Here is a 26,479-nt window from a genome sequence, read left to right on the forward strand (position 1 = left end):
TATATCCATCATATATCACAGAAAAACCATGGGAATTCTGCAACAAACACATTATGAGGTCTGTAAATAAATCATAATAATTGGATAGTTTTAAAAAATAAGTATAGTTTGTGAGAACATAATGTAAAATATTTGTACACACTGATCCATATGAAAGATTGCACAGGTACTTACGGGTAAACCTGGAAGACCTGGTAGTCCAGCATCACCTTTTTGTCCAATCTGTGATAAAGAAATTACTTCTCCTGGCTCCCCCTAGAGGAAAAGAAATGCATTACGATGTACCCTACAGTGCTTCTCCTTAGTCCTTAAACAGTTTAAAGATGACCTCTAGTGGTTATAATATAAACTGCAACTGAAGCTATTTTTTGGGGGGCGGACAATTTGTTTCTGTCAAATTGTCAGCTATCATCAGTACCTGTCTCACTTTAAGAAACAGGAAAAGATGTGATTAATTGTAAGTAGATAATCTGTATTGAAAATATATTTTTCTAGCAATGGCAACTATTGGTGCTAAAAATATATGTCTTGTCCAGACTACATTACAAATGAATATATAAGTGATACATTTCTGTTATTTTCCCTTACTCAGGTAAAATTATAAACATTTCAGTATATAATACAATGTTTATATTTTATCACACCATTAACTCAGTAAGGATAACTCAATATTATTCAATATTTATATACTTTTGCAACTTATTGTCAGGGTAGATCTTTCTTTCTTGTTTGTGCCATTATCCTGAATGAGATATACATTATGTGTAACTTTATACTATGTAAAACAAAGTGATTCTATTGCTTAAAAGACAACTAAACCTCAAAAAATGTTCCATGAAAGTATGGTACTTTGCGTTGTCTTGTCCTGACTTTCGACTAGAGGTTAATTACACTTAATTATACACACTAATTATTTCTCCCCCCCTACACCACAAACAGATATCACCATCCCCACAACTACAAAAGAAATATGATATGACACAAAGCTGAAATAATAAAGTATGGTATACCAGTGATTGCAGCTATGACATCACTGGCCCTGCCCTGGTGTATAATTCCAACCAATCAGATTCTCTGCTACAACACGAGGGGCGCAGACCTAAGCTCTGAATTCTCAAATGCCCCTCTGCTCTTCCAAGATGAAATGGCAGATAGACATTCAGTAACACAGGCCAATATAGATGGTGAAAGATCCAGAGATAATAGATCATATGCATTGAGGTGATTCTGAAATCCAAAGGAGCTTATTAGTTTTTTAAGTGAAGTGTACAGATTGCACTGAGTGGTGCAGGATAAACTAGCATCACCCTTCTATACAATGACAGCTTTCTCTTTGGATAAGACAGAAAGCATGCAGGGCAGGTTTACCTAAATATAAACACATCCGTCAATTCAGGATTAATGGATTCTTCAAGTTCAGTTTTAATACAATGATTCTTAGATTACTGATGTAAGACAGAAGTGATTGTCAGAACATTAGAATATTTAGTATGTTTACTTGTCTGTCTACGCATGTCTTTATCTAACTAATATAACTAATCTCTTTGGGGTCACTTTTTTTACTGTACTTACCCAATTTGTTTTATATACTGTAAGATTCTGTACATAATTTTGAGGATGTTGTATGCACATTTTAAAATGTGCATCTTTTACCTTACCTATTTTACAAGCACCCGGAATAAAGTTTTGTTTTTTCTTGACTTACCTTTAAACCTGGCAATCCAGAGGGACCCTGAAAACAACATTAAAAAAATGTCATTATGTGCTATATATATGCTATACTCTCCATTATATGCTACACTATAAGCACTGTTATTATTATTATTATCAACATTTATTTATGTAGCGCCAGCATATTCCAGAGCGCAGATTGCAAGGTTAAAAAGTGGGGTTGGTTCCATAATTCCAGCAGTGTAAATATCAGCACATAAATACCGACACTTCCATTGCGCTGACAGTTGGACAATGTTATCAGTGTGACTGGCGACAATTACAATGTCGCCAATAATAATGCCGACATTATGAAACCAATGCCAGCAGGTCCGGCGGCTATACCCCAGACCCGCAGACATTGGTCTTTTAATGTGACATCGTGATTGGCGACATTCACAATGTTGCTGACAACATTGTCAAACTGCATTTAGCCTGCCGACATTTACACTGTTGGAAAAATGACTACCACTGAAAGTGCTTGGTGGGGCAAAGTGGTCCAGTCACACAGCAACGTTGGTCAGGGGGTCAGAGGGTTATTTGAGTATAGTAAGAACACATGTAAGGCTTGTGTGAGCTGTGTAGAGAACAGAATAGACTAAGGAGGTTAAGAGACTACTTGAGGAACTTGATAAGTTTGCCAGGAGATATGATTTTTCAGAGAACACTTGCAGATTCGGAGACTAGAAGAAAGTCTAATGGTATCAGAGTGGGTGCAGTGTGAGAAAAGTCCTGTAACCGGGAATGGAATCAGGTAATGAGTGTGGATAAGTGTCACAGATCTTGCGCTGAAAGGAGAGGTTGAGTTGGGAGATATTTTGAGGAAAGTGAATGGATATAAGTTGGTGCAGACTTGTAGATAGACTTGTATGCTAGCAGAAGTATTTTATATTGGATTTGGTTAAAAAGAGGCAACTAATGTAGAGACTGATAGAGTGGTTCAGCAGTGGAAGAACGATTTGTAAGAAAAATCAATCTAACCACTGCGTGCAAAATATATTTTAGGGGTGAGTATATTGTGTGAGGGCAGCAGGGGGCTTGTGGCAGTATAATGTGTGAGGGCACAGGGGGCTTGTGGCAATGTAGTGTGTGTGAGGGCACAAGGGGTTTGTGCAATGTAATGTGTGAGGTAGGTAGTGGCTAATTAATGGGTGTTATTTTGTTTGTGGGGTGATGGTGGGGCAATTTAATTTAATAGTGGGGTTGGTGCAGACTTATCAATGTAGGGTGGGATGATTAATTTAATGTTGGGGTGGTTTGGGCGCTATTAATTAAATGTGTGGCAGAGTTTTGGAAAAAGGATTGCTATTTCTTAAAAGTGAATGCAAGTTATTTAATGTATGGTAGGAAATTGGTTTATTTAATGAATGTGATAACTATTAATTTAATGTTGGGGTTGTTTGGGGGCAATGGGTCTTTTTATTAAAGATGAATAAAATTATTTTACAGTCGGGCTGGTTACAGGAAAGGGGCACTAATAATAAAACATGAATTGTTTTGATTTAATGTCGGACTGCATAGAGGCAGGGAGGCATACTGTGTTCACTCATTGCTGATATTTCTATATGTCATGTACCTATTCTATTTCCAAACAGGGAACCAACATTCCAGGATCCAGACAAGCGGGAAGAATAGGTAGGAGAGAGCAGGACATTCTGCCAACTTTCCTGACTCTGGTGGGGAAGTCCTGAGTTTGGGGGCTGACCCACTCAGTCAGCACTTTGTCCCGACTACAGGGACAGTTGGGAGGTATGTCCCACTTCACACTGCTCTACTCATGAAGGGGGAGCTGCCTGCACCTAACAGTAGTGCACACAGTATGGTCTGTGTATTTGTCTAAAATTATAGCCATAGTACATTTTAGGGGCCCCCCTGTCTAAAGTGCCCTGGGCCCCCCAGAGTCTTAATCCAGCTCTGCTTGTGTGAGATATGTGCTTAGATGGATGTAACGGGATTTAGATGCAGATTGGACGTGGGAAACAAAGAACAAATCTGAGTACAGGATAGCACCTAGAAAGCGAGTTTGGGGGGAGGGTTTTTTGTATGGTTGTTAACAGAAGATGTCAGGAAGGTAACTTCTGTTGGTGGGTGGGAATATTATTAGCTATGCTTTTGAAAGATTGAGTTTGAGGTGGAGAGAGGACATCCAAGAGGAAATCGCAGAGAAACTAATACTGAAAGAGCAATTAGATAGATAGAATGAGAACCAGGATAGGACAGTATCCTGAAGACCTAGGGATTGTGGCGTTTGTATGAGAAGAGAGTGGTCAACACTGTCAAATGCAGCCGAGAGATCCAGGAGAATTAGAATGAAGTAATGGCCTTTAGAATTAGCAGTGATCAAATAATTGACAACCTTGTCACTGCAGTCTCTGTGGAGTGTTGGAAACGAAAGCCTGATTGAAGAAGGTCCCATAGGTTGTGTAAGGAAAGTGTGTGAGGCATAACAATTACTAAAATCTGTACAGTATATAAAGGTTTCCATGCATTTAGTCCATACATATATTAGGAGCTATTGCCTAATAACTGCTGATTATCTCAAAGTGGTAGAAGTCTTGTATTGCACAGTATCCCAAGCAAGTCTTCATTACCTCGTGTAGTAAATAGCAACCAGTATTTTCAGATGGACCAACACAAAGGAAATACAACCCAATTTACAATATACTAAGTAATATTAATATATTACACAAGTGATTGCATATGCTAATATATGTATAAAGAACTGTAAATGATATATATAAATGATCATCATCTTGTGTGTCCATTAGGAAAACTTGTGCATTATAAAGTATAACACCACCTCCACTGCAAATTACTGTGGATATCAGAAGCCAGCTAAGGCCTCTTGTATTTATACGGACACGGAACTCCTCAGCAACTTAATAATAATGATAATTTACAGTAGGGGGAACATTATCCCATATAATTATTACATAAGAATTTTTCATCATCTCTCTGTACAGTGTTTTTGTTTATTAAAGTAATATGTACATCATTTGTGTATTTTACATATTTAACTTGATTAGACCCAATGGGTCATTTTTTAGTATTAAAATCCCATCATGACACTGTCTTACCAAATTTGTGGCTTTCATATTCCCAACGTGGAATATGATATGAGGAAGGTGATGTGGGTGTTGGGGGCATGTCTAATATAGAAAACATACAGGCGAGTAGTGTGCATTATAACCTCTACTATGGAGTGGATTGAATAAAATAAGGTAACTAGGTTGTGATTTCACTAATAAACATACTACTCTTAGGATCTAATTCAATTCAACATTAAAATGTCCACAAATGGTGGGCATATCCTTCAATTGGATGCAATAAATACACATCTCGGCTCTTACCTGTGGACCTTGTGAACCTGGAAAACCTGGACCTCCGGAAAAGCCGCGTTCTCCCTACAAATTAGAGACCAGCATTAAGACTGTAGGAACAATGCAGACATGTCATTCTTATATATTTTACCACTCAAATCAAGAGAATCCAAAGTCTTGCTCCAGTGGTAGAGCTAAAAGTATAGACCAGACATGGACAACCTGTGGCTCTCCAGGTGTTGTGAGACTACAAACCCAGCATGCTTTGCCAATCGATAGCTGGCAAGGTATGCTGGGACTTGCAGTTTCATCACACTCTGTACACATTGTCTATTTATTTTGGCAATCCAGGCATATACACTTATGCTGTAACATCACTACTATCTGTGTGTACAATCATCTTTCAACCATATTAACAGGATGATATATGCTCCGACTGTCGGTCCGAACACTGAACAACCAGACGGTTGCCTGGAAATGGAACCTTTTGCTCGCTGCTTGAGCCGCGTGGCAGAACTAGTCCAACTCTGGACAGCATTAAGAAATAGGCTAAAAGCCAAGCCTGGTTTTCCAAAGGCTCATTTAATTAGATAACCTAATTAGTCCAAGGGTCACTATATCTCTGTACCGATCCAGTTTAAGCCAGTGTGCAAAGAAATAACAACATGTCTAAGTCATAGGGGCTTATTTGCTAAACTGCGGGTTTGAAAAAGTGGAGATGTTGCCCATAGCAACCAATCAGATTCTAGTTATCATGTATTTAGTACATTCTACAAAATGACAGCTAGAATCTGATTGGTTGCTATAGGCAACATCTGCGTTTTTGCAAACCCGCAGTTTAGTAAATACCCTCCATAGTCTTGTAAAGTTATTTTTCCAAGGTGATTGAATTAGTAATATTTATAACTGTTCTTCATCTTATGCTTTCCTTAATTGGCAATAAACTTTCTTATTATTAGGGCAGTCTCAATGGATCGGGTGAATATCAAACTTATTATGATGAATTAAATCTATGTACCTTTGTCCCATTGCATCCTGGGATACCAGCAGGTCCAGGGGCTCCATCCTGACCAGGAAGGCCCTGAAAGTGTAATGATAATTGTATAAGAGAAAGATTAGTGTTGCACAGAACAGAACATACTACAGTCAGAAAAATGAAATTAGATTTAGATCCTACACACTGTTGTACTTACAGGCAATCCAGGTGCTCCGGGAAATCCTGGAATTCCTGGCGGTCCCTGGGAAGAGAAGGAGTTGTAAAACAATTCTGACATTAATAAGAATTAGCAATATAATTTTTATAGCTACTGAGCCAAAAAATGGCAATGGAGATCAGTAAGTGTGGTGCTTATAGCATTAAAGGACAATATAGAAAATGTTAATTCTAGATGTAATGGCTGCCTAGTATCTCCAACAACACAATCTCTACTGCCAGTGACATAATTGTGAATTCACATACTCTTATTCCTTTGGGCCCAATCGGTCCTGTATTTCCATCATCACCCTAAGAAAAGAGAAAGTACATCTATATTACTGGAAATGTATAACTTTTAATATAAAACATACAGTTTGCTGGTTCAGGGCAACAACAATGATACTTTCAAATAATGTAATTTTTAATAAAAAAAAACAAAAAACAACTTAACAATGAAACCATAAATTAGTTGGACATGTAAACCCAACATCACTCTACTGGCATCTAGTAGATTAAGGACAACCTGTCACATATTTGCATCAAGCTGCTCTCAGTTTTAATTTTATTTATTTAGGTCCAAAAAAAATACATTTTCATAAAACATAGAAGCGAGAAAACAACACAAAAGTGGATCGACAGTGAAATTGTTTTGGGGAGACAATGTAAAGGACACCTGCCACCTACACATAATGAAGGAAATAACTTGTGGGATTAATGAAAAGTGGATTAGAATTCAGCCCATCCATTCACTACTGATATCACTATCAAGGTCTACTGATATCACTATCAAGGTCTACTGATATCACTATCAATATCAAGGTCTACTGATATCACTATCACTATCAAGGTCTACTGATATCACTATCAATATCAAGGTCTACTGATATCACTATCAAGGTCTACTGATATCACTATCAATATCAAGGTCTACTGATATCACTATCAAGGTCTACTGATATCACTATCAATATCAAGGTCTCAGTCATACTTATAGTTCCTAGTCAATGTATAGGCTGGATTTTCCTGATGATTTAATAATGGCCATCCCAATGTTAACTATACCTCACATTTTTCAGGAAGATGTGGCACATGTATGCAGAGATAACAAGAACACACTGCTACTGCTGCTATATATTTGATAATAAAAGTAAAAGAAGGTGCCACCATTCTACTTTACTGATCTACAGTTATATAGATTCAGATAGCACTTTGTGTACTATTAGTCCCATATTTTGAGGTAGGACAGAACAACATATATCAATCAATAGTAAAATAGGATCATGCCATGCTTATGAATGACCCAGCCAGGTCTGCAGAATTCACCCCATACTGAGTACGTACCACTGACTTCTAATAGCTGCACCATATATTGTGGATCTGCTCCAATAACAACTTTTACCCAGATTGACTCGAGCTCAACGCTGACTGTGAATATCCTTGTTTCTAGCATTCGCCACTAACCCCTCTTTGAACATATTATTTTTAAAATACTCCTAATGAATTATAGGAAATAAGAAATGATTGAATCATTTATTGAGCTACTTCTCACTCTGAAAATATCCACTTGGGCTTTATCAGCACTTAATCAATTTCTTCACATGACTCTACTGGCATCTAGTGGATTAAACAATTATTGCAGCCCATATTAAACTACAAAATATTACTCTTATTTTAGTAAGCCAACACCAATTGGAGTGTTTAAATCGTAGCAATAGAAATTGAATCACATTTTAAACTTTTCAGTTTTATTTTTTACACTAAAATTTTGTTGCTCATTTTAACCATCAAACTGTGAAAAATAAAACTAGATCCACAATAAATGGACTCAAACTCACTCCTACATGTAACAAAACTTCTTGTCTTCTTACCTTAGAACCCCGAGATCCAGGTGGTCCTTCAGGTCCTGGGAATCCAGGTAAACCAATGTGTCCTTCTAATCCGGGAAGCCCCCTCTCACCCTATCAGAAACAAGGATGAGTTATTAATGACCAAAATGTTTCCTGCACAATCCAAAGCAATAAGAATTGTGTCATTATTCCATGATCAGTACTGTTGAAATGTTATAAATACATATTCTTACACTGGATCCACATGTATACAACCAGCTATCTTGAATATCAGTCGTCCATTCTATAGCAAGATCAGTTGTTGAAGAAAATCAAGAGGAATTAGACTAGGCTCTATGATTGGCTTTAGGTGTGCTCACTGGTGTCAGGATCTACCAACATTCCTGGTATTAGTAAAAGGGTAAAATTGTCCTGTAACATTCACACAATGAAGCTGCTATTAAAGCAGTGTGTACAATTAATTTCCAGTTACTGACTTCAGGACTCTCAGAACTTCAGCAGAATGTAGTAAAGCTAATACATGTTGACCTGATTACAATGGATTTCACTTTGTGAATGCTGTTAAGCACAAAAAAAAGTCCACAGTTGGAAAAAAAAATAGAGATATCTAAGACGGTTATTTTTCAAAGCAATATCTATTGTATTATTTGTTTAATTATGATGGAATGTGAGTTTATCCGAAAATCAGTAGGTCTTGCTTTAATAAATTTACATACAAGGGCCCTGGTTTATGTATGAATATAAGGATGTCCTGTTTGCTTGTGAAAAAAGATGTCTCTGTAAACTGTGTTTCCATGTCTGCAGTTCGGGTTGTAAGCAAGTTAGGATACGTGCAACATAAAAACTAGCATACAGTCCCATCTGGGGCAAATATGGAACAATCACTGTCATCAACTCCAGGGGGTATATTTACCAAACTGCGGGTTTGAAAAAGTGCAGATGTTGCCTGTAGCAACCAGATTCTAGCTGTCATTTTGTAGAATGTACTAAATAAATGATGGCTAGAATCTTATTGGTTGCTATAGGCAACAACTCCAGTTTTTCAAACCCGCTGTTTAGTAAATATACCCCCAAAACTACCACCTTATTTACCTAGGTGTAAAACTTACCTTTCACAGCTAACTTATTTCAAGATCCATGTAACTCAAAATAAGATGTAACTCAAAGGTGCATGCTTAACTTGCTGTACTGCACTTGATGCCCCTGATATGCATCTCCAAACATAAGGGGCCACAGGTGCAAAACACACGCAACTGCAAATACGAGCGCAATTTGTGAGGATGTGTGGAGCATATATTTATTAAAACAACAGTGCAAAAAAAGGTTAAGTGACCCCTAGTAGTCAACTCTAACTATATAGCACAAATTAAAACAATAAAGCAAATGTCAAGTCGGTTGTCATAGGTTGCATCACCTTTTACCTGGTCGTATCATGCAATGCTGGGCTATGTAGTGCCACAGCTGTGGAAGATCTATTACAACAGCCTGCTGCTCACTACTTGGCAGCACTGAGCTTCAGAAAGTCTGGATGCACAAATTGGGTGTCTGAGCTACCAGATTAAATGTAATATTGTTTTGAATGAAAGCCCCATGGCAGGTGTACATGTGACAGATGGATACACGTTGTCTGAGCTTACAGACTGGTAACAAGCAGAGGCTCTCTGGGAACATATGACTCAAAGCTTTGGCTGGGCAAATATCCAGAACTATACCACAGACTATTCCCCAGGGAAGTATTTTAGACTAATTACACAGTGGATATAATTTCCTCATAAAACCACTGAGCTTTTATTTCTTTATTTTTTTACAGACAGGGTCCAAGGAAATGCTCTGTGCCCATGATTACAAGCATCATTCTTCCTTCAATTTAAATTTGACATCAGAAAAAAAATGACATTCCTTTACAACTTAACGAGTGACTAAGAGAACAATTAGTGGTTGGAGTGCCAAGGGATCTATCGTATATTTACACATTAGGATCTATTCTGGATCAGGATAACACACCTTTGTCATGTCAGCGATAAGATACAGATGAGTTTGGGCTGTGTCCTCAGATGTAAATGACACATTTCAGAACAAGGATTGTTTCTATGACACAATAATCCTGAGATTGTTTCAACATTTCAATTTATCTTCTTTTGCACACATTCCAGCGCTTACGCTGTAGGGCTTACACTTAGTGTGCAGTGGTATTTCTGACCTGCTTTAAATGTCATCACAAAGAACAGTCGTAACTAAACAGCTCATCAAAGAGGTGAGAGCTGGATCATAAAACACAGCGCGGTGGAGCATGTTGTAACCAACAGTGGAGGTAGAGCACATGCTGGCTCCTGCCTGTGGATGACTGGATTCTAAACATGGTATTCGTGCTCAGGCAGCAGAACGGCAGCACCACCCAAAGCTTTCATTGGTATCAACAAGCGTGCGTAATCGTCTCCTCTAACAATGCCAAACATGTAACTTCATTTAGATGGAATTTGTGCTCCACCAAAAAATGAATATATACTATTAACTTCAATAGTATTATAGACAGAGGGCCTGATTCATTAAGGATAGCAGGACATAAAAAAGGAGTAGCTTTGCACCTGGGCAAAACCATGTTGCATTGGAGGGGGGGGGGGGGTAAATTTAAAATGTGGGGACAAATATATATAGTTGGGGTAGGCAGTGGTAGTCATTAGTGCGAATAAGAGATTTCCGACATCAGTAACTCTGACAAAAGAAAGTCGATTTATTTATTTTATACAAGTAGTAAATAGTAACTTACTGAAAAAGTGACACAGGGGAATTCGGTCAACCCTGCTATTAACCCTGATGGTAGAACATGTCGGCACTCAGAGTGACGTCACTTCAACTAGCGACAGTTACATTGCTAGTATTAAGGGGACAATGCGAGTACCCGTCGACTCTATAATGTTAAACCCTTTGTAAAAACATTATAGAGGCAGCGGGTCCTCACATTGCCCCCTTAATACTACCAATGTAACTGTCGCTAGTTGAAGTGACGTTAATAGCAGGGTTGACAGAATTCCTCTGTGTCACTTTTTCAGTAACTCGTGATTTCCTACTTGTATAAATTAGAGCATTCTTTTGTTGGAAATCTCTTCTTCACTATAGTGCACCCCACCTGGGGTCGGGCATGGCCTAGATTAAATTTAAATTTCAGTGTAAAAATAAAGCTATCAAGTATGTGTGTGCTACATGAAAAAACAGTCAGGATTTTCCTTACATGCAAAATAACTATTTGCACCCCTTGCATTGTAAAATGGTTTGTCCCGATGAACAATTACTCCTTTTTATGCCTTACTTTTCTTAATGAATTTCTGGATTCTACCAATGACAGGTGTGGGTTGGAATATACACTGATCAGCCACAACATTAAAATCACTGACATGTGAAGTGAATAACATTGATTATCTTGTTACAATGGCACCTGTCAAGAGGTGGGAGATATGAGGTAGCAAATGAACAGTCAGTTATTGAAGTTGATTTGTTGGAAAACAGGAAAAATGGGCCAGCGTAAGGATCTGAGAAACTTTGTCATGGGCCAAATTGTGATGGCTAGACGTCTAGGTCAGAGCGTCTCCAAAATGTCAAGTCTTTATGGGGGCCCATAAAGTAGTTAAGGTGGCCCTGCAACTGGTGACAGGGTCATTGACACCCATGGCTTATGGATGCACGTGGGGAGAAAAGGCTAGCCCGTCTGCTCCAATACCACAGAAGAGCTACAGTAGCACAAATTGCTGGCAAAGTTAATGCTGGCTATGACAGAATACACAGTGAATCGCAGCTTGCTGCTTAGGGGGTTGCGTAGCCAGAGACCGGTCAGAGAGCCCATGCAGACCCCTGTCCACCGCTGAATACACTTACAATGGGCATGTGATTCACCAAAACTGGTCCGTGGAGCAATGGAAGAAGGTGGCCTGGTCTGAGGAATCACATTTTCTTTAACCATGTGGACGGCCGGGGATATGTGTGCATCGTTTACCTGGGGAATAAATGGCACTAGGATGCACTATGGGAAGAAGGCAAGCTGGCGTAGGTAGTGTGATGTTCTGGGCAATGTTCTCCTGGGTAACATTGGGTCCTGGATGTTACATTGACATGTACCACCTACCTAAACATTGTTAAAGACCAAATACACCCCTTCATGGCAATGGTATTCCCTGATGGCACTGGCCTCTTTTAAAAAGATAATGTGCCATGCCATACTGCAAGAATTGTTCAGGAATGGTTTGGGAAACATGACAGAGTTTAAGGTGTTAACTAGGCCTCCAAATTCAGCAGATCTCAATCCAATTGAGCATCTGTGAGATGTGCTCTAAAAGCCATGGAGGCCCCTCCTTGCAACCTATAAGACTTAAAGGAACTGCTACCAATGTCTTGCTGCCAGATATCACAGGACATCTGTAAAGGTCTTGTGGAGTCCATGCTATGCCTCAACGGTTCAGAGCTGCATGGGGGTGGGGGGGTCTACACAATATTAGGCAGGTGGCTTTAATGTTGTGGCTGATCAGTGTAATTGCATGTTCTTTGTTTTTTGTTTGTGGTGCTTAAATAAGGAAGATACACATAAACACAATAAAGGCTAATTAAAGTGTACCTATTGTCTCCACCCAATAGAGGCTGGCATTATGTGAAGTAAAATTCAGCCTGTCAGTTCTCTAGAATTAGTGATATCACTGAGTTCCAAGTGAATTGATAGGCTGTATTCATATACATATGGGGAAGAATAAAGAAGAAGAAGAAGAAGAAGAAAGAAGAAAGAAGAAGAACCTTTCAAGATACAGTGTTGACAGGAAAAATGTGGCATTGGGAATAGCAAACACATCCCATTTTAGATATAATTATGATTGGAATTTAGAAATTGAAATAAAATATCTGTGCTGCACTTTTTATTTTGACCAGTTTTCATAGATGCCTGAAGTGCCTTAAATAGCTTTTCTCATACATACACTAGCAAATTAACTTTATTTACCAAAATTGATTCATCATTCTGAAAGTTGTGAGTGAAAAATCAACAATAAAACAGAAATGTTGCATTTTAAAGGGAGGTTCTTTGTTCCAGTGTACCAGTACTTGTTGCCTACACACAGTGGTTGGTAGCAGTCATGTTGTGGGCTGAACCAAAGCTCATGATAATACAACCATCACTTCCCTAGGAACCACTGACAGCACTGTGATGTCACTGGCCTCTAAAGAATTGATAGGCTACATTCACATGTATATTGGTTCAGTCCACAAAATAGCTGATTCCACTCTGTCTAGGAAACAGGAACGCTTCCAACAGCCTATTATTTGGGAGGAACACCTTAGATTGATTATGGCCATTATTAATAATTGCCCAAATATCATACTGCCTATTTGTTTGTTAAATGTCTCTAGTGTTCTGTAACCACAGGGCATTGCTTTAAAGGAAAAATAGAACATGACACACAAAACCTAAACTGGCACGTAACCAGCGGCAAAGCTGGCACACTTGGTGCTCATTCAATCTGACTTGTAATGTTGCCAGGTGAAAAGCATTGTGTACATTAATCCTTTACCACCTTTGAAGTCTTCTCACAATATCGCAGCCTTATTTAGCTCCTTACTTTGTTAGTGAAGCAATTACATCTGTACCTGTCTTCTGCTCATGCTTGCAGATTTCTTGTAGCCTCTCAATTATTACTACCTTGCGGAAAGTGATGACTAAACGTTATAAAGCTGATTTGATCATTAGCGCTGAAGCTGTTTATATTAGTGACCTAAATGAGAGCTTGCCAAAGTCCCCATGGCAAGAGCTCCCATTCAGTTCATGCAAATAATACAATTTTAGTCTATCCCCCATTTTACTTGTTACTGTGTAAGAATAAGCACATGTCAGATGAATGCAGTTATGTCTATGTACATTTTAAAATATTAATCTTGTTGAGTGGCATTTGTTTTCGAAAAAACATTTGACAGACTGAGCCAGGGGTAGGCAACCTGCAGCTCTCCAGGTGTTTGTGAAACTACAAATCCCAGCATGCCTTGCCACCTATCTGCTGGTTATCTACTGGCAAAGCATGCTGGGACTTGTAGTTTCACAACACCTGGAGAGCCGCAGGTTGCCTACCCCTGGACTAAGGCATCACTCCCACTGGGATTAATTACATGTATTTTACTAGCAACTAGTGCAATGTATGTTAACAGGGCTGAACTTTTTCTGATGTCAGCAATTTTCCCAGAACACATCTTATTCTACCGATAGGCATTTACAGAGGGTACATGAATTGGGGAAGCTTACAGTGACCTATCTATGCTACTAAATAACCTAGTAATAATAAATAATAATAATAATAAATATGTCAGGCACATCTACCCTACTCCATAGTAATAGAAATGTAGATGTGCATCAGCAGATTACTTGTATATTGGTTATGTATTGGTTACATATTAGGTGACAGCTCTAATATAAGACTTCCATGTGGTGAAAATGTGACATAGCTGTGGGTGATACTGCTGAGAGCTAATAAAATTCCATAGAAATGAAAACTTGTTGCAATATTAGCCACGAAACAGGTAAAGATAGGAGGTAATACAAAATGTTCTGCAAGACTGCAGTTGTATCTAACCTTGGTGTCAAACTGACATGGCCGCAAACATACAATCTCATGTAATAAGTTTTGTAATCCGAATGTTTAAATATTAATAAAAAAAAACTCTGGTCAGTAATAGGTTTTTTTTAAGAATCAGCCACAAATTTACAATGAAAAACAATTTTATATTTTTTAATGTTGAAATTAAACCAAAAAGGGTGATGCTTGTACATATGGTCCCAGATCACTTTTTTAGACCCCGCCATTAAAAACAGCACACATTTTGGAAGAAATGAAATTCAATAAGTAATTAGTCTAAAATATTACCTTAGGGGGAAGCTTTTAATTGATCCTGTAACTAGGAAATGTAGGATGAAGTTTCACATAAATATGGCAGCATTCAATACGTAACTTAAAATGATTTTAATACTACATAGAAGCCAGAAGGGGAGCACTTTAGGCATATAATCAGTACGTATGTAATATAAACTTAATATAACAATGAGAAATATAATCTATAATATAAATGTCTAGTGGCGTGTGTTAGTCTGTCTGTGTGTGTGTGGAAAAAATAAAACCAAGCTGCAGCGCCACCTGCTGGGCAGAGTTATACACTGACCTACTAAATTCTTAGTGTGTGTGGAAAAAAAAATTCAGAAAGGGCTGAAATTTGGTATACTAAGATGTTTTTAATTTGTTAATTTAATTTGTTAATTGTTAAAAGTGTTTATAAAGATTTAAAAAAAATATATATATATTTCTTGAAGGAGAAGTGACAGTTGGGAGTGGTTGGTGGTTGCCGGGGGTGACAGTGGGGAGTGGTTGCCGGGGGTGACAGAGCGAGAGGAGTGTGATACTCAGGACCGCTGAGAGAGATCCCTGTGTCTGGATAGACATCTGGATAGATGTGGCGATAAAGATGAAGGATGAGGTGATGGAGAAAAATGATGAGGTGGTGACATGTGGACAAAACCACGTTAAAAAAGGGCGCTTACGTCGGGAAATAACGCTCTTCCCCTGAGGAGGCCTGGGCTATGGCCCAAATGCATGACAAGAACCTTTTTAACACCTTGAGTAGCTTGATTTGACTAGAATGCATGAGTATCATGCAAGGGTTAACTTGCATATAATATAAATGTATTGCAACTGGCAAACATATACAAATCAGATCATGGAATTTAAGATGTTTTATATCGTATCTGCACCTTTACCAAAATTTAACGTGCACAATTTTGATGCTATAAATATAACTATTAGCAATGAAAATCATGGCAACTTTATTTCTCACAAACTTCTGTAATTTAACTTAGCATCGAGCAACTAAGATACTGTTTCTGCCATACTTGAAATGTTGCCTATTCTATGAAAGTGTGCCTTGTACATTCAATTAGCTGGATAATATTTACCTTGTCTCCTTTCACGCCACTGCAATCACATTTTGATCCCGATGAACAACCCTGACAAGCCTGTGAAAGAAGAACACAACATTAGATTGTAAGCTCTTTAGGTCTGGAGACACTTTCCTATTTTATTCTGAAGTTTGAAATTGCTGTTCCATTTCATTTGTTTATTGAACATGTTTGTCATTTATGCTGTAAGGTGCTGAGAACATTTTGTTGGAAAATATAAACCTATAGAAACAGTGACAAACAGGCCCTATTGCCACACCTCTCCTATTTAATGATAGGTGTAAATCCAAGGAGTCTGCAGGAAAAGGCAGCAGACATAGTTAAGTTCTTGCACAGTAGAACTCCTAGGCTGAACACACACAGGTAGAGGACAGGGTCTAATTAAGCAATTAGAGCAAAGGGAGGGGTTTTGTGTATTTAAACCTGTACTGTGCTACTGTGCAGGAAGACCGATGCCAGCTAGTTGGCCGGTGACTAGGCAAGTGAACTGTGTCTAGCTAGATCAAGGGTCGCCTGGTGTCATCCTAACAAAAGTCTGCTGTGCTATTTGTGATGTGAACAATAAAAAGCATTGTTTTCCAAGCAAGAAATTGTTAGTGTCTATCATCTGCTGGGTGTCAGTATCACAGGACTTATATGTAAATTTCTCAATGTCATTCCCAAACAGAAAAAGGGTTTATATAAGGGGCATAATCTCATAGGATTAACATTTGGAACTACAGAAACAATTATTCTATGTGTAGACTGTACATACGAAGTAACAAGCAGAGAATTCAGGTCACTAAAAAATACAGTTGTAGTAGGCTGGACAGTTGTGATCAAGGAGGACATCAGATCCACCGCTCATGTTATGAATGTTCAATGTAAGAAACCACAGGAATAGTACATTAGCTAGAGAACGCTTCCAATATAGGGTATCCTATATCATAACTGGTTATCAGACACCTTGTAACCTTTATATTACTGTATCAGAGAATGAAACCATAAAGGCATCTCACACTGATAACTACTTAGCAATGGAATAATAATTGCCTGTTCTAATTGCAGATAACTATATCAATAAAATATATACACATTTGACCTTAAATAATGCTGCCCTATCAATATGCAAAAACATAAGCATGACTATGCATCTGTCTCATCATATAAACAAATATTTTGTAGCAATCAGAGGGTTAAGCAGGGGGGCTACTGGATGCCCATTTATATTGTATGCTAATAAACATAGTTGAGGCATGATAGGGGCTGCAGTCTAGTGCATGTGAGAATTGATTACTGCTATAATCTTCAAAGCTGGCAGCAGTGCTTACTCAGCAGCCGTGCTAATCTGTGAGCAAGACGTTACAATGGAGCCAGAGGAAGAGGCGCGTCAGCAGATGGAGGCTACCCACTGGTGAACAAGCAACGCTGGCATTTCACATGGCTTAAAGCCTGTATCACGCACAGAGGGATATTAGTCTCTTATCTGCAATCTACACAATTAAAAAAACATCTTTCCATTGTTTTCTGTGGATAAAAACTACATTTTGTAGTAAGGTCATAAGAAAAAAAATCTGCAAAAAAAAAAGACATTAATAATATTATAGCTGCAAGTTGCTTCAATATGTCACTAGGACAGAGAAAGGAGCTCTGGCCAGAGAACCATTAGGCAATGTACTATACAAGATGTGCCTGTTTACCTGTTATATGTGGCTTTGTGCTACAATAAAGTAGATCCTAGAAAAAGATTGCACATTTTGCACTGAAGCTTAGACAGCTCTACTAGGGCAGATTTAATCATATCAATGTGAAATAACCTTGTGCAACAATTTGTATATACCAAGATTTTTTCTTGCATTCACACATATACAAATATGTGGTTCATTAGACTTTTGAAAACAAAACACAAAACAAATTCAAGGGAACTGCTTAGCATGCACAGCTATAAAAACCATACAACCATAGCACAAATTATTATGGGTTAGTACTATGTATAAATGTAGGCTTAGAAAGTAATTGAGTATTATCCAAACAGTGCTATACACAAGATTCCCATTAATAAAGGTTAAAAGGCTTTTTCCACTTTTGATAAACTGTTTTTTTTTTTACTAAATAAACTACCACATCCTTTACCTGAATCATCGTCTCCGCTGGTAGGGACCCCTGATATAGTCAGTGCTGCCTTTCTCCGCATTATAACAACAGGCTGCTGTAATTAAATGTCAAAGTCCTTTTGGACGCTGTAAATCTGAAATGCAATTAGATGGGCAGGCCTGACACAACACTCCACTATGTCCTGAGCTGCATATTTGGTCCTTCTTTGTGGAAGTCTCTAATGGCACAGAGGACGGATCCCACCATTCAGGTAAGTGGGTGGTATATTCATTTTTACAAACAGTTTGTTAAAAATGGAATTGGCCTAATACTTGCTTCTTGGTAGATATATCATTCAGAAATATGTATGCCAAAATGATTGCTTAACATTGTTTAATTTACATTGCTAAATCTATAACTATCAATGCAAAGAACTTCCCTTTGCATCTTTAGCTTCTTGAACCTAAAGGTATCATTGTTTCAAGGAATGTTCTTTTGTGTTCACTGTCATTCAAAGGATAATTACATAAGTGTTCTATACTTTTATTTTATGATTTTGTGTATTTGGCTAATGCCAGCACCATCCATATGCAGATAATGGGGAAGAGAGTGATTCTAGTAGTATAAAAAGCATTGCCCCAGTCCTGCACTTGGGGGGAGAAGTGGGATGGAAAAGGGAATTACATCACTGCTTCCTGGTTTGAACACACACTCAACTAAACAAATAATTTCTTATTATTATGACGACGCCAGGAATGGCAGGTGTTATAAATACTAAGTACACATTTAAGCTGTATTTAAACATTAAATATAATCTGTAAATACTGAGTACACATTACTTAATTCTTTAAAAATAAAGTAGAAAGTAGTTTGTTAGCCTGGTATGGAGATTGATAGGAGGCTCAATCTGCATCTCACACTATTGTGTGGTATAAATCGTTTTGTGTGCGAATCATTGACTCAGAATGACACTGACTTTGACCTGGAATGTCTAAATTGTATCTCTTGTTAACTGTGACCCTGGTCCACTTGGTGTCTTTATGTCTGAGTTCCCCACAATGTGATGCATTCAAGCAGCCAGTGAATCACATCAATGAATGTCATACTTTTTATTTCCTATTGCTCTATTTACAAGTAAATGTGCTTCAGTAGAACGATGAATGTAGTCTGTCCTGGAGAAAAAAAGCTGATGTGCCCAATCCACATAGATACTTGTAATAGGCACAAACAAACACTAGAGGGTGCACCTTATCTCCATTTATATCTGTTGCTGAATGCCTAGTAAGCATGGCGTTTAATCATGCATTAATTAGCCATAAGATTAATTTAACATTTAGGGGTATGTTCATTAAACGGCGGGTTTGAAAAAGTGGAGATGTTGTCTATAGCAACTAATCAGATTCTAGCTGTCATTTTGTAGAATGTACTAAATAAATGATAACAAGAATCTGATTGGTTGTTATAGGCAACATCTCCACTTTTTCAAACCCGCAGTTTAGTAAATATACCCCCTTAGACTACATTCACCTCTAAGTACTGAGAGTGCACTAAAATGAATGTGAGCTTTTAACATGTTCTTTGTTTCATCTTTAAATAGCTTCTAAGGTGTCTGGCACACACAACTTCTCATCTCATTCTTTCTAAACAGTTCTTTTTTGATATATGAACCTAGCACCAACAAAGTACATTCAGGTACCGTGTACTCTAAGAGCTTGTTCACATTTTCCACTTTTAAATTCACTTGTCATGTAACATTAGAACACGTAACTCCTTGTTTATATAAGCCCAATAACGAGCCATTTAAACAGCTTGAAAAACATTGCTGCTCTCTGCGGTGTATGGTATGGTAATAAACACTATATTAACTGCACTTTGGGAATGATGGTTGTGCTTTCTGTTCAATGGATTGGAAGACGTTTTGCAGTAGGTCGGAACCTGGCACCCGGGGGCCTGAGCTTATCTAGTGGTGGGAGGTGATCTTGGACATCATAGAAACCAGTGACAGAGTGCGGTGATTTCCCACCGACAGACACGTTCTATACTGCAGGTGTTCCTATTGCTCAGTGATCAAGTGTTGTCTCATTTACAGTTATCTCCAGATCACCCCATCTCATCTGTGCCTGTCATTTCCGCTTCACCTCTTGTTTGTGGGAGATAGGCGAAACAAATTACAGATGGTTACTAACAATTAAATAGATCAGCTAAGGTACAAAGATTGCACACACAGTAACTACAAGCAAGTCTATAAATTACACATAACTGACACATGCCAAGGTAAGTGGTACTGTGGGCTACATTCCATAACTGCCAAAATGAGATAATATTCTACTTCTGCACCAGTGATCACTGTCAGTCGGCACTTAAACCTGCCCTGTAGCTGGTGCATGTGATTGGCCTAAAAAGCACGTCAGAGATGCCCAGAACATGAATCGGACACATGTGTGTGCGCTTGACCTCAGCACGCCCTTACCGTACATTGCATATGTGCATACGCCCCTTCCCTGCCCCATTCTGCCCTTCAGGTCATAGGCAGTAGGAAGAGTCATTTGCGTTTACAGATGAATTGCATGCACTGCGTTCACAGGCATAAAGCCCGTTTCTGAGCATGCGCAGAGCAATTTCACGCAAGATACGGCACGCAATGTGACTGATGTCTAAGGATGAATCAGGTCCACTATGTTTGGGGGGCATTTAGGCGATACTATAACTCATAGTTATTTCTCATAAATATCGCAACATGGGTAAAATTTGAAAAGGAACAAATTCCACCCTTTTGGTCCTTGTCTGAGCATCCTAAATAATCATGCTCTAAATTATATCTATTTACCCCACATGTTAATGTTCTACACCAAATACCTCCCATCTTTATGAATGTGACTTGTCTGGGACAAAATAACTAGTATAACAATTAAACTAAGTGAAAACACATTGTATGCTGCCCACTAGCATCATGGTACTAAGAACCACAACCCATGGTTTGGTATACCCCACACTTGCCAACTCTCCCGGAATGTCCGGGAGACTCCCGAAATTCGGGTCCGTCTTACGGACTCCCAGGTGAGCTGGCAAGTCTCCCGCATCCCAGAATTGCGGTGCTTAAATGACGCGATTCGCGGTGAATCGCGTCATTTTGACCCCACCCCCACGACAAAGCGGCGTATTTGTCGTGGGCCCTCTAGACACGCCCATCTCCCGGATACAACTTGCCAAAAGTAGGCAAGTGTGGTATACCCTGCTCACTGCCTACTGTAGGCTGAAATGACCAATCACATATTACACTATAGACAGACATAGACATTTATTATGCAAAGGGAAGATTATCTTTATTTGGAAATATGTTTAGACTTTGTGGTGTAATGAGTAGGGCCCATTGTCTGCTACTGTATTGTTATAGCAGGATGTTCTATAAGCTTCTTTGGATGCACAGCACTGCAAAATACATCACAGCTACATATATCATATATGATGATAATATTAAAATCTAGACATCATACTGCATATGCAGTACCGCAGTGCATGGGTTGTTAGAGTCATCTGCTTGGCATTAACTTACACAGAAACACAAATATTACAAATGTTACACAGATTTATATAGAGCCTGAAATACTCTCTAGAAGATGGGAAACATCTTGAAGATTTGTTGTGCCAATAAAGTGTTCTATAAATAGCATCTGGTACAATTGTAGTTTACCAGAAAATGTATTTTATTAGAAAACAATGTAAATAGGAAGCAGGTTGACATTTGCAATCTGTAGTAAGTAACTTTCATTTCCAAGTAAAAAAAAATGTATAAAAACGTATTACCCCCTTATTACTTTAGTAGTTTTGATTTCACTGTGTCCACCCAAGAACTAACCACTGAACAGCTATAAGAACCTGATGTGATCTCTACACAGCTGCTTGTCAGTGACTGGGGCAGTTTGGACACCTACTGAATGCAGTCAGCTTTAGAATTACCATCTCAGTAACACTTCTGGGGCCAGCTCTGTGTAATGTAAAGACAAGTTGTATGAGCGCAGGATACGGATAAGTCCTGTTAGAGGTGTCCTCAGGGCAGAAATGCTTCTCATACTAGTCAATCATAAGCTTCAAAAGAATGTATCTCTCCCAGGAACATTTTTTACATTTTGCTAGTTTTCATTTGAAAAGAGTCAAAGAAAGTCTTCCAATATTTAGCCAAGAGATCTCACCAATTTTAAATGACACGTAGCACAGCTGATTGCATTGTATGTTATGTAAAGACACAAACATAGTTTTAGGAGGAGATTATTGTTGTCTTGCATACACGCTTCTATTTTTTGAAGTATTAATCTGTTTGTATGACTAGTTTTACCTGCGGGCTCAAAACTCAAAGTACTTATTTGCATGGACGGCACGAGTCCCTTGCTCACACAGATCGTGAAGTAGTATTGCCACATTGTTTAAATTGTTCCTTCTGTATGAACTAGATATATTGCTTCTTCTAGTAAGGGGACACTTTACTGAGCATGGTTTCCCACTAAATATACAATTCACTATACAACTCTTCTGAGCCTGTGGTAAAGCTGCAGCTTGATAAGTTGCAGTCAACTCTCCTTCTGCTCATTTAAATATAAGGCTTGTAAAATTTGACTTTGCACATGTATGCTGTTCTTGCAGACCATTCAATATGACCACTTGCATCTGGTGTTAAATGCTCTGCTCCCGAATTTTCCACTTAATTTACTATTGCAGTAACCTGTGCTGAATTATTTAATAGGAAGGGTTTTTTTTTTTTTTTAAAAACAGGCAACCAAAATAGGTAAATAAGTGGAATGATCAGGAACGGTACCTTGTAGTGGGTAGAAGCAGTCATGTATAGTTTCTAGTAGCCAAATATATATGCACAGGTCTGGATTTACACATTCTGACCAAATGCATTTATTGTGTTCCCCCTGCACCCAAATCCTGGCCAGCTTGTTGACAATCAAAAATTGATAAGTTGCACCCCCATAACTGCAATTAAGTCACATAAATTACATGTGCTGTAAGCAGGTAACAGAGCCACCGCCACAAATCTGCTAGAAGGATGACTAGCTGCACACTGAAACATGGGGGTAAATGTATTAACATGCGGGTTCTTCAACACCCGCAAGTTCAGCGTCTTCGGCGATTAAATTTAAAGCGGCGCTGCCTTTTACCCCATGGTGTGAAATATACTCCAATTGGAGTATATTTATTCCAGGAAGGAGTTTGCACTGTGTGTCTGTGTGCAGCTAGTCAACCTATTTGCATTCCAAGGGGTATATGGAGTTTTTCTGCTTATAGACTTTCTTAAAAAATATTTCAGTTATATACATTTTTATATATACACAACTTAATACCCTTAATGAAATAGGCAGTATGTCATGCTTATGTTATGTGTTTGTTTTTGTGTATGTGTTCCTTATTTTTTTTTCTATGTTTTTTTGGGGGAAAACCCATAAAAATATAACATGATTTAAAAAAAAAAACCAAAAACTGCGGGTTTGAAAAAGTGGAGATTTTGCCTATAGCAATCAATCAGATTCTAGCTGTCATTTTGTAGAATGTACTAAATAAATGACAACGAAAATCTGATTGGTTGCTATAGGCAACATCTCCACTTTTTCAAACCCGCAGTTTAGTAAATCTAGCCCCATATGTATAAAAATTTATATATACATATATATATATATATATATATATATATATAGATATACATATATATATATATATATACTACTATTATTACAAAATATTTGGTTTCAATACTGGTAGACATGTGTGCTAAAACGTACAATCTTCTTACATAAGATAAGCATCTATAAAAGAGTCCCTTTCAAGCTGGAAACTTACCATTACTAGATGTCCAGCTCTTACCACTGTCAAAAACGGTTCCAGGCTATTAATTTGGTAATTAAGTTGGAGAAATTTATTTCCTTCATAGAGGTTGTTGGAAAAAGTTACAAACAAATATGGCCTAGGATAGGTGGTTAGATACTGTGGGTATAGCCATGGCAGAATTGTTGTGAGATATATAAATGTATATGTTGATGTAGAGCTAGTGAACAAAAACTGGAAACACCTGGGTAAATGAGGGACACCGGGCATGGTGAAAGCAAGGGCTTCCACACATGTGTTGCTCATGTGTAACAAGTAAGAATGTAGCATGGTCTGAGTCCTGTATAAAATGTTGGACTGCCCCGATGGCCTGCAATTATGGTTAATATGGATGCCTTAGAAAGTGGGGTGAGTAGGACGTGTTGCTAAGATCTTTAGTAACTAGGACATCTCAACTTGCTAATGCTTCATGAGTATAAGCGTCTAATGTGATCTCACAAGTGCATTCATCTGAACTGCTGGAAAAAACAGGTGAGAAACTGTAGAACAATTACCTGCAAATCTCAACCTGTGGCCAGAGCACCCAGTTTAATTTAAAATAATACAATGGGAATTCTGTGGAGCAGATAACCTAGTTGAGCATAACACTGATGTCATCCATACGTCATGGTCTTTTTCAGTCAGCAAATAGAACCCAATCCAGCATTTATGGGATATTCTGGAATGAGACAGTGTTTTCTACCACAATCAATCAGGCGTCAGTTGAGTGATGTTGGTGTAGGATAATGGTGTTGCACCCCGTCTTGCACAGTTCCAGTCGTTGGTAGACTCAATAACTTCACATAGAGGACATACTGGCCCCACACCTTGTTAAGTGAATTATATTGGTGTTTCCATTTTTTTGTCCACTCTCTATAGGTTGTATGTAACGTGAAATAGGCATTCTGCATGAACTATGGTGGCAATGTATAAAAACTGTTAACTTTTAGTGTTGTATGTTTGTTGGGACAGATTTGTTTTTGCTAGATGTTATTGCTTCAAACAAAATGTAAAAATTAACGAAATAAGAAACGTCAAAAAGAAGATACTAATTGGCAAACTGATGGCGGCAAATCGAGGTGTAGCCTGTAATTTCTGCAATACTACCGCACTAGTCCTGGGCCTTGGTGGATTTACACAAACACAGACATGTCCATATGCCTACAAAATGTATGCTGTGGCTACACCGTCACAAACCTGTGGTGAGCTGCATTAAACAGCATAAATGATCCCCTAGATCAGGCTAGCCAACCTGGGGTCCTCCAGGTGTTGTGAAACGACAAGTCCCAGCATGCCTTGCTGGGTATCAGCTGACTATCTACTGCAAAGCATGCTGGTTCATTTAGTTTCACCATACCGAAAGCCACAGGTTGGTCAGGCCTGTCCTAGATTCTGTACAGCATATCACAATATGTAAAATAATTTATCTACACTACTATACAAGTGGGTAAATGTTCAGAAAAAGATGGCAATACTCAGATGAAAAACTGATAAAACATCACATGCACATCTCATTTTAATTATTACCCATGGGGAGACAAGTTCACAGCTGCAGCAAATAGAATTTGGAAATGTGATATTTGTTATTCACAAACACTGGCACTTTTAAACCCCACAACAGTTAGAAGACCATGAAGTGAAGTTGATGAGCAGTAATATATTTTATAGTAATGCCAGCTACACCACATTACAATCCAATCAGGATCATTGCAGTCTGACTAGATCTGAGATTAATTTGGTCTCATCTGTGGAAGGACAAACAGAACAGATCAAATTAGATGGAAATGATAAGCACAAGCTTCCCTACCAGTTATTGTCACTGACATCTGATATATGCAATCAGGGGTGGAGTCACCAACCAAACTCATATTTAATTCTACCAAATACAAACAATTGCATTTTGATTGTTTAAGGCTAGGGATACACTAGACATCTTTGATTTCAGGATTGTGTGGGATTAATTGCATGATTATTAACCAATGGTCAGTTATAATTCTGACAGTCTAAACGTCATGTGTAGATGGTCTCACAGGGCCCCACTGGTTACAAACCATGCAATTTGTCTAATGTGATTAATCACATCCAGTTTTGTGACTAAAAATCTCTAGTGTAGCCCTGGGGCCAAACACTGTGCAAAGATTGTCCAGCATAAGACATATACTGGAAATCCAGCGAGCAAAAAAAATATATGCACTAGCACACAACACCTTATCACCGTCTATTTATATGTCATCTACCCAATTCTCTAATGTATTTCACTACAGAATGTGTTAGAGATTTATAAATAATATTTTAAAGTACAATTACAGTACAAGAAAATGACAGTATACTAGTGAGATTCTTGTGAGAGACCAATAGCTGGATACTAGCGACCTGTAAAGGTCAAAGGTCATCTAGCACAGAAGCCTGCAAAACCCTTTGCCTATGATCTAGCAATTATCTGAAATTAGGATCTTTGCTTCTTAAAAGACTGGACTGTGTGAAGGAAAGCATCATGTTCCACTCA

The 26,479-nt window shown here is 38.3% G+C and overlaps 1 protein-coding gene across 1 annotated transcript in view; it reads right to left on the bottom strand.

Moving 5' to 3' along the window:
* The window catches only part of COL4A5 (collagen type IV alpha 5 chain), a 144,317-nt gene that overhangs the window by 95,770 nt on the left and 22,068 nt on the right, over window positions 1-26,479 (bottom strand). The window contains exons 2-9 of the mRNA XM_075184344.1: window positions 16,039-16,098; window positions 8,094-8,183; window positions 6,490-6,534; window positions 6,224-6,268; window positions 6,049-6,111; window positions 5,061-5,114; window positions 1,706-1,732; window positions 175-255 (exon numbers count right to left, since the gene is read on the bottom strand). Coding sequence (XP_075040445.1) covers window positions 175-255; window positions 1,706-1,732; window positions 5,061-5,114; window positions 6,049-6,111; window positions 6,224-6,268; window positions 6,490-6,534; window positions 8,094-8,183; window positions 16,039-16,098 — 465 coding nt within the window. The remainder of the gene's footprint in view (window positions 1-174; window positions 256-1,705; window positions 1,733-5,060; window positions 5,115-6,048; window positions 6,112-6,223; window positions 6,269-6,489; window positions 6,535-8,093; window positions 8,184-16,038; window positions 16,099-26,479) is intronic.

This window comes from Mixophyes fleayi, chromosome 9 (genome assembly GCF_038048845.1).
Source record: "Mixophyes fleayi isolate aMixFle1 chromosome 9, aMixFle1.hap1, whole genome shotgun sequence".
Lineage (NCBI taxonomy): Eukaryota > Metazoa > Chordata > Amphibia > Anura > Limnodynastidae > Mixophyes > Mixophyes fleayi.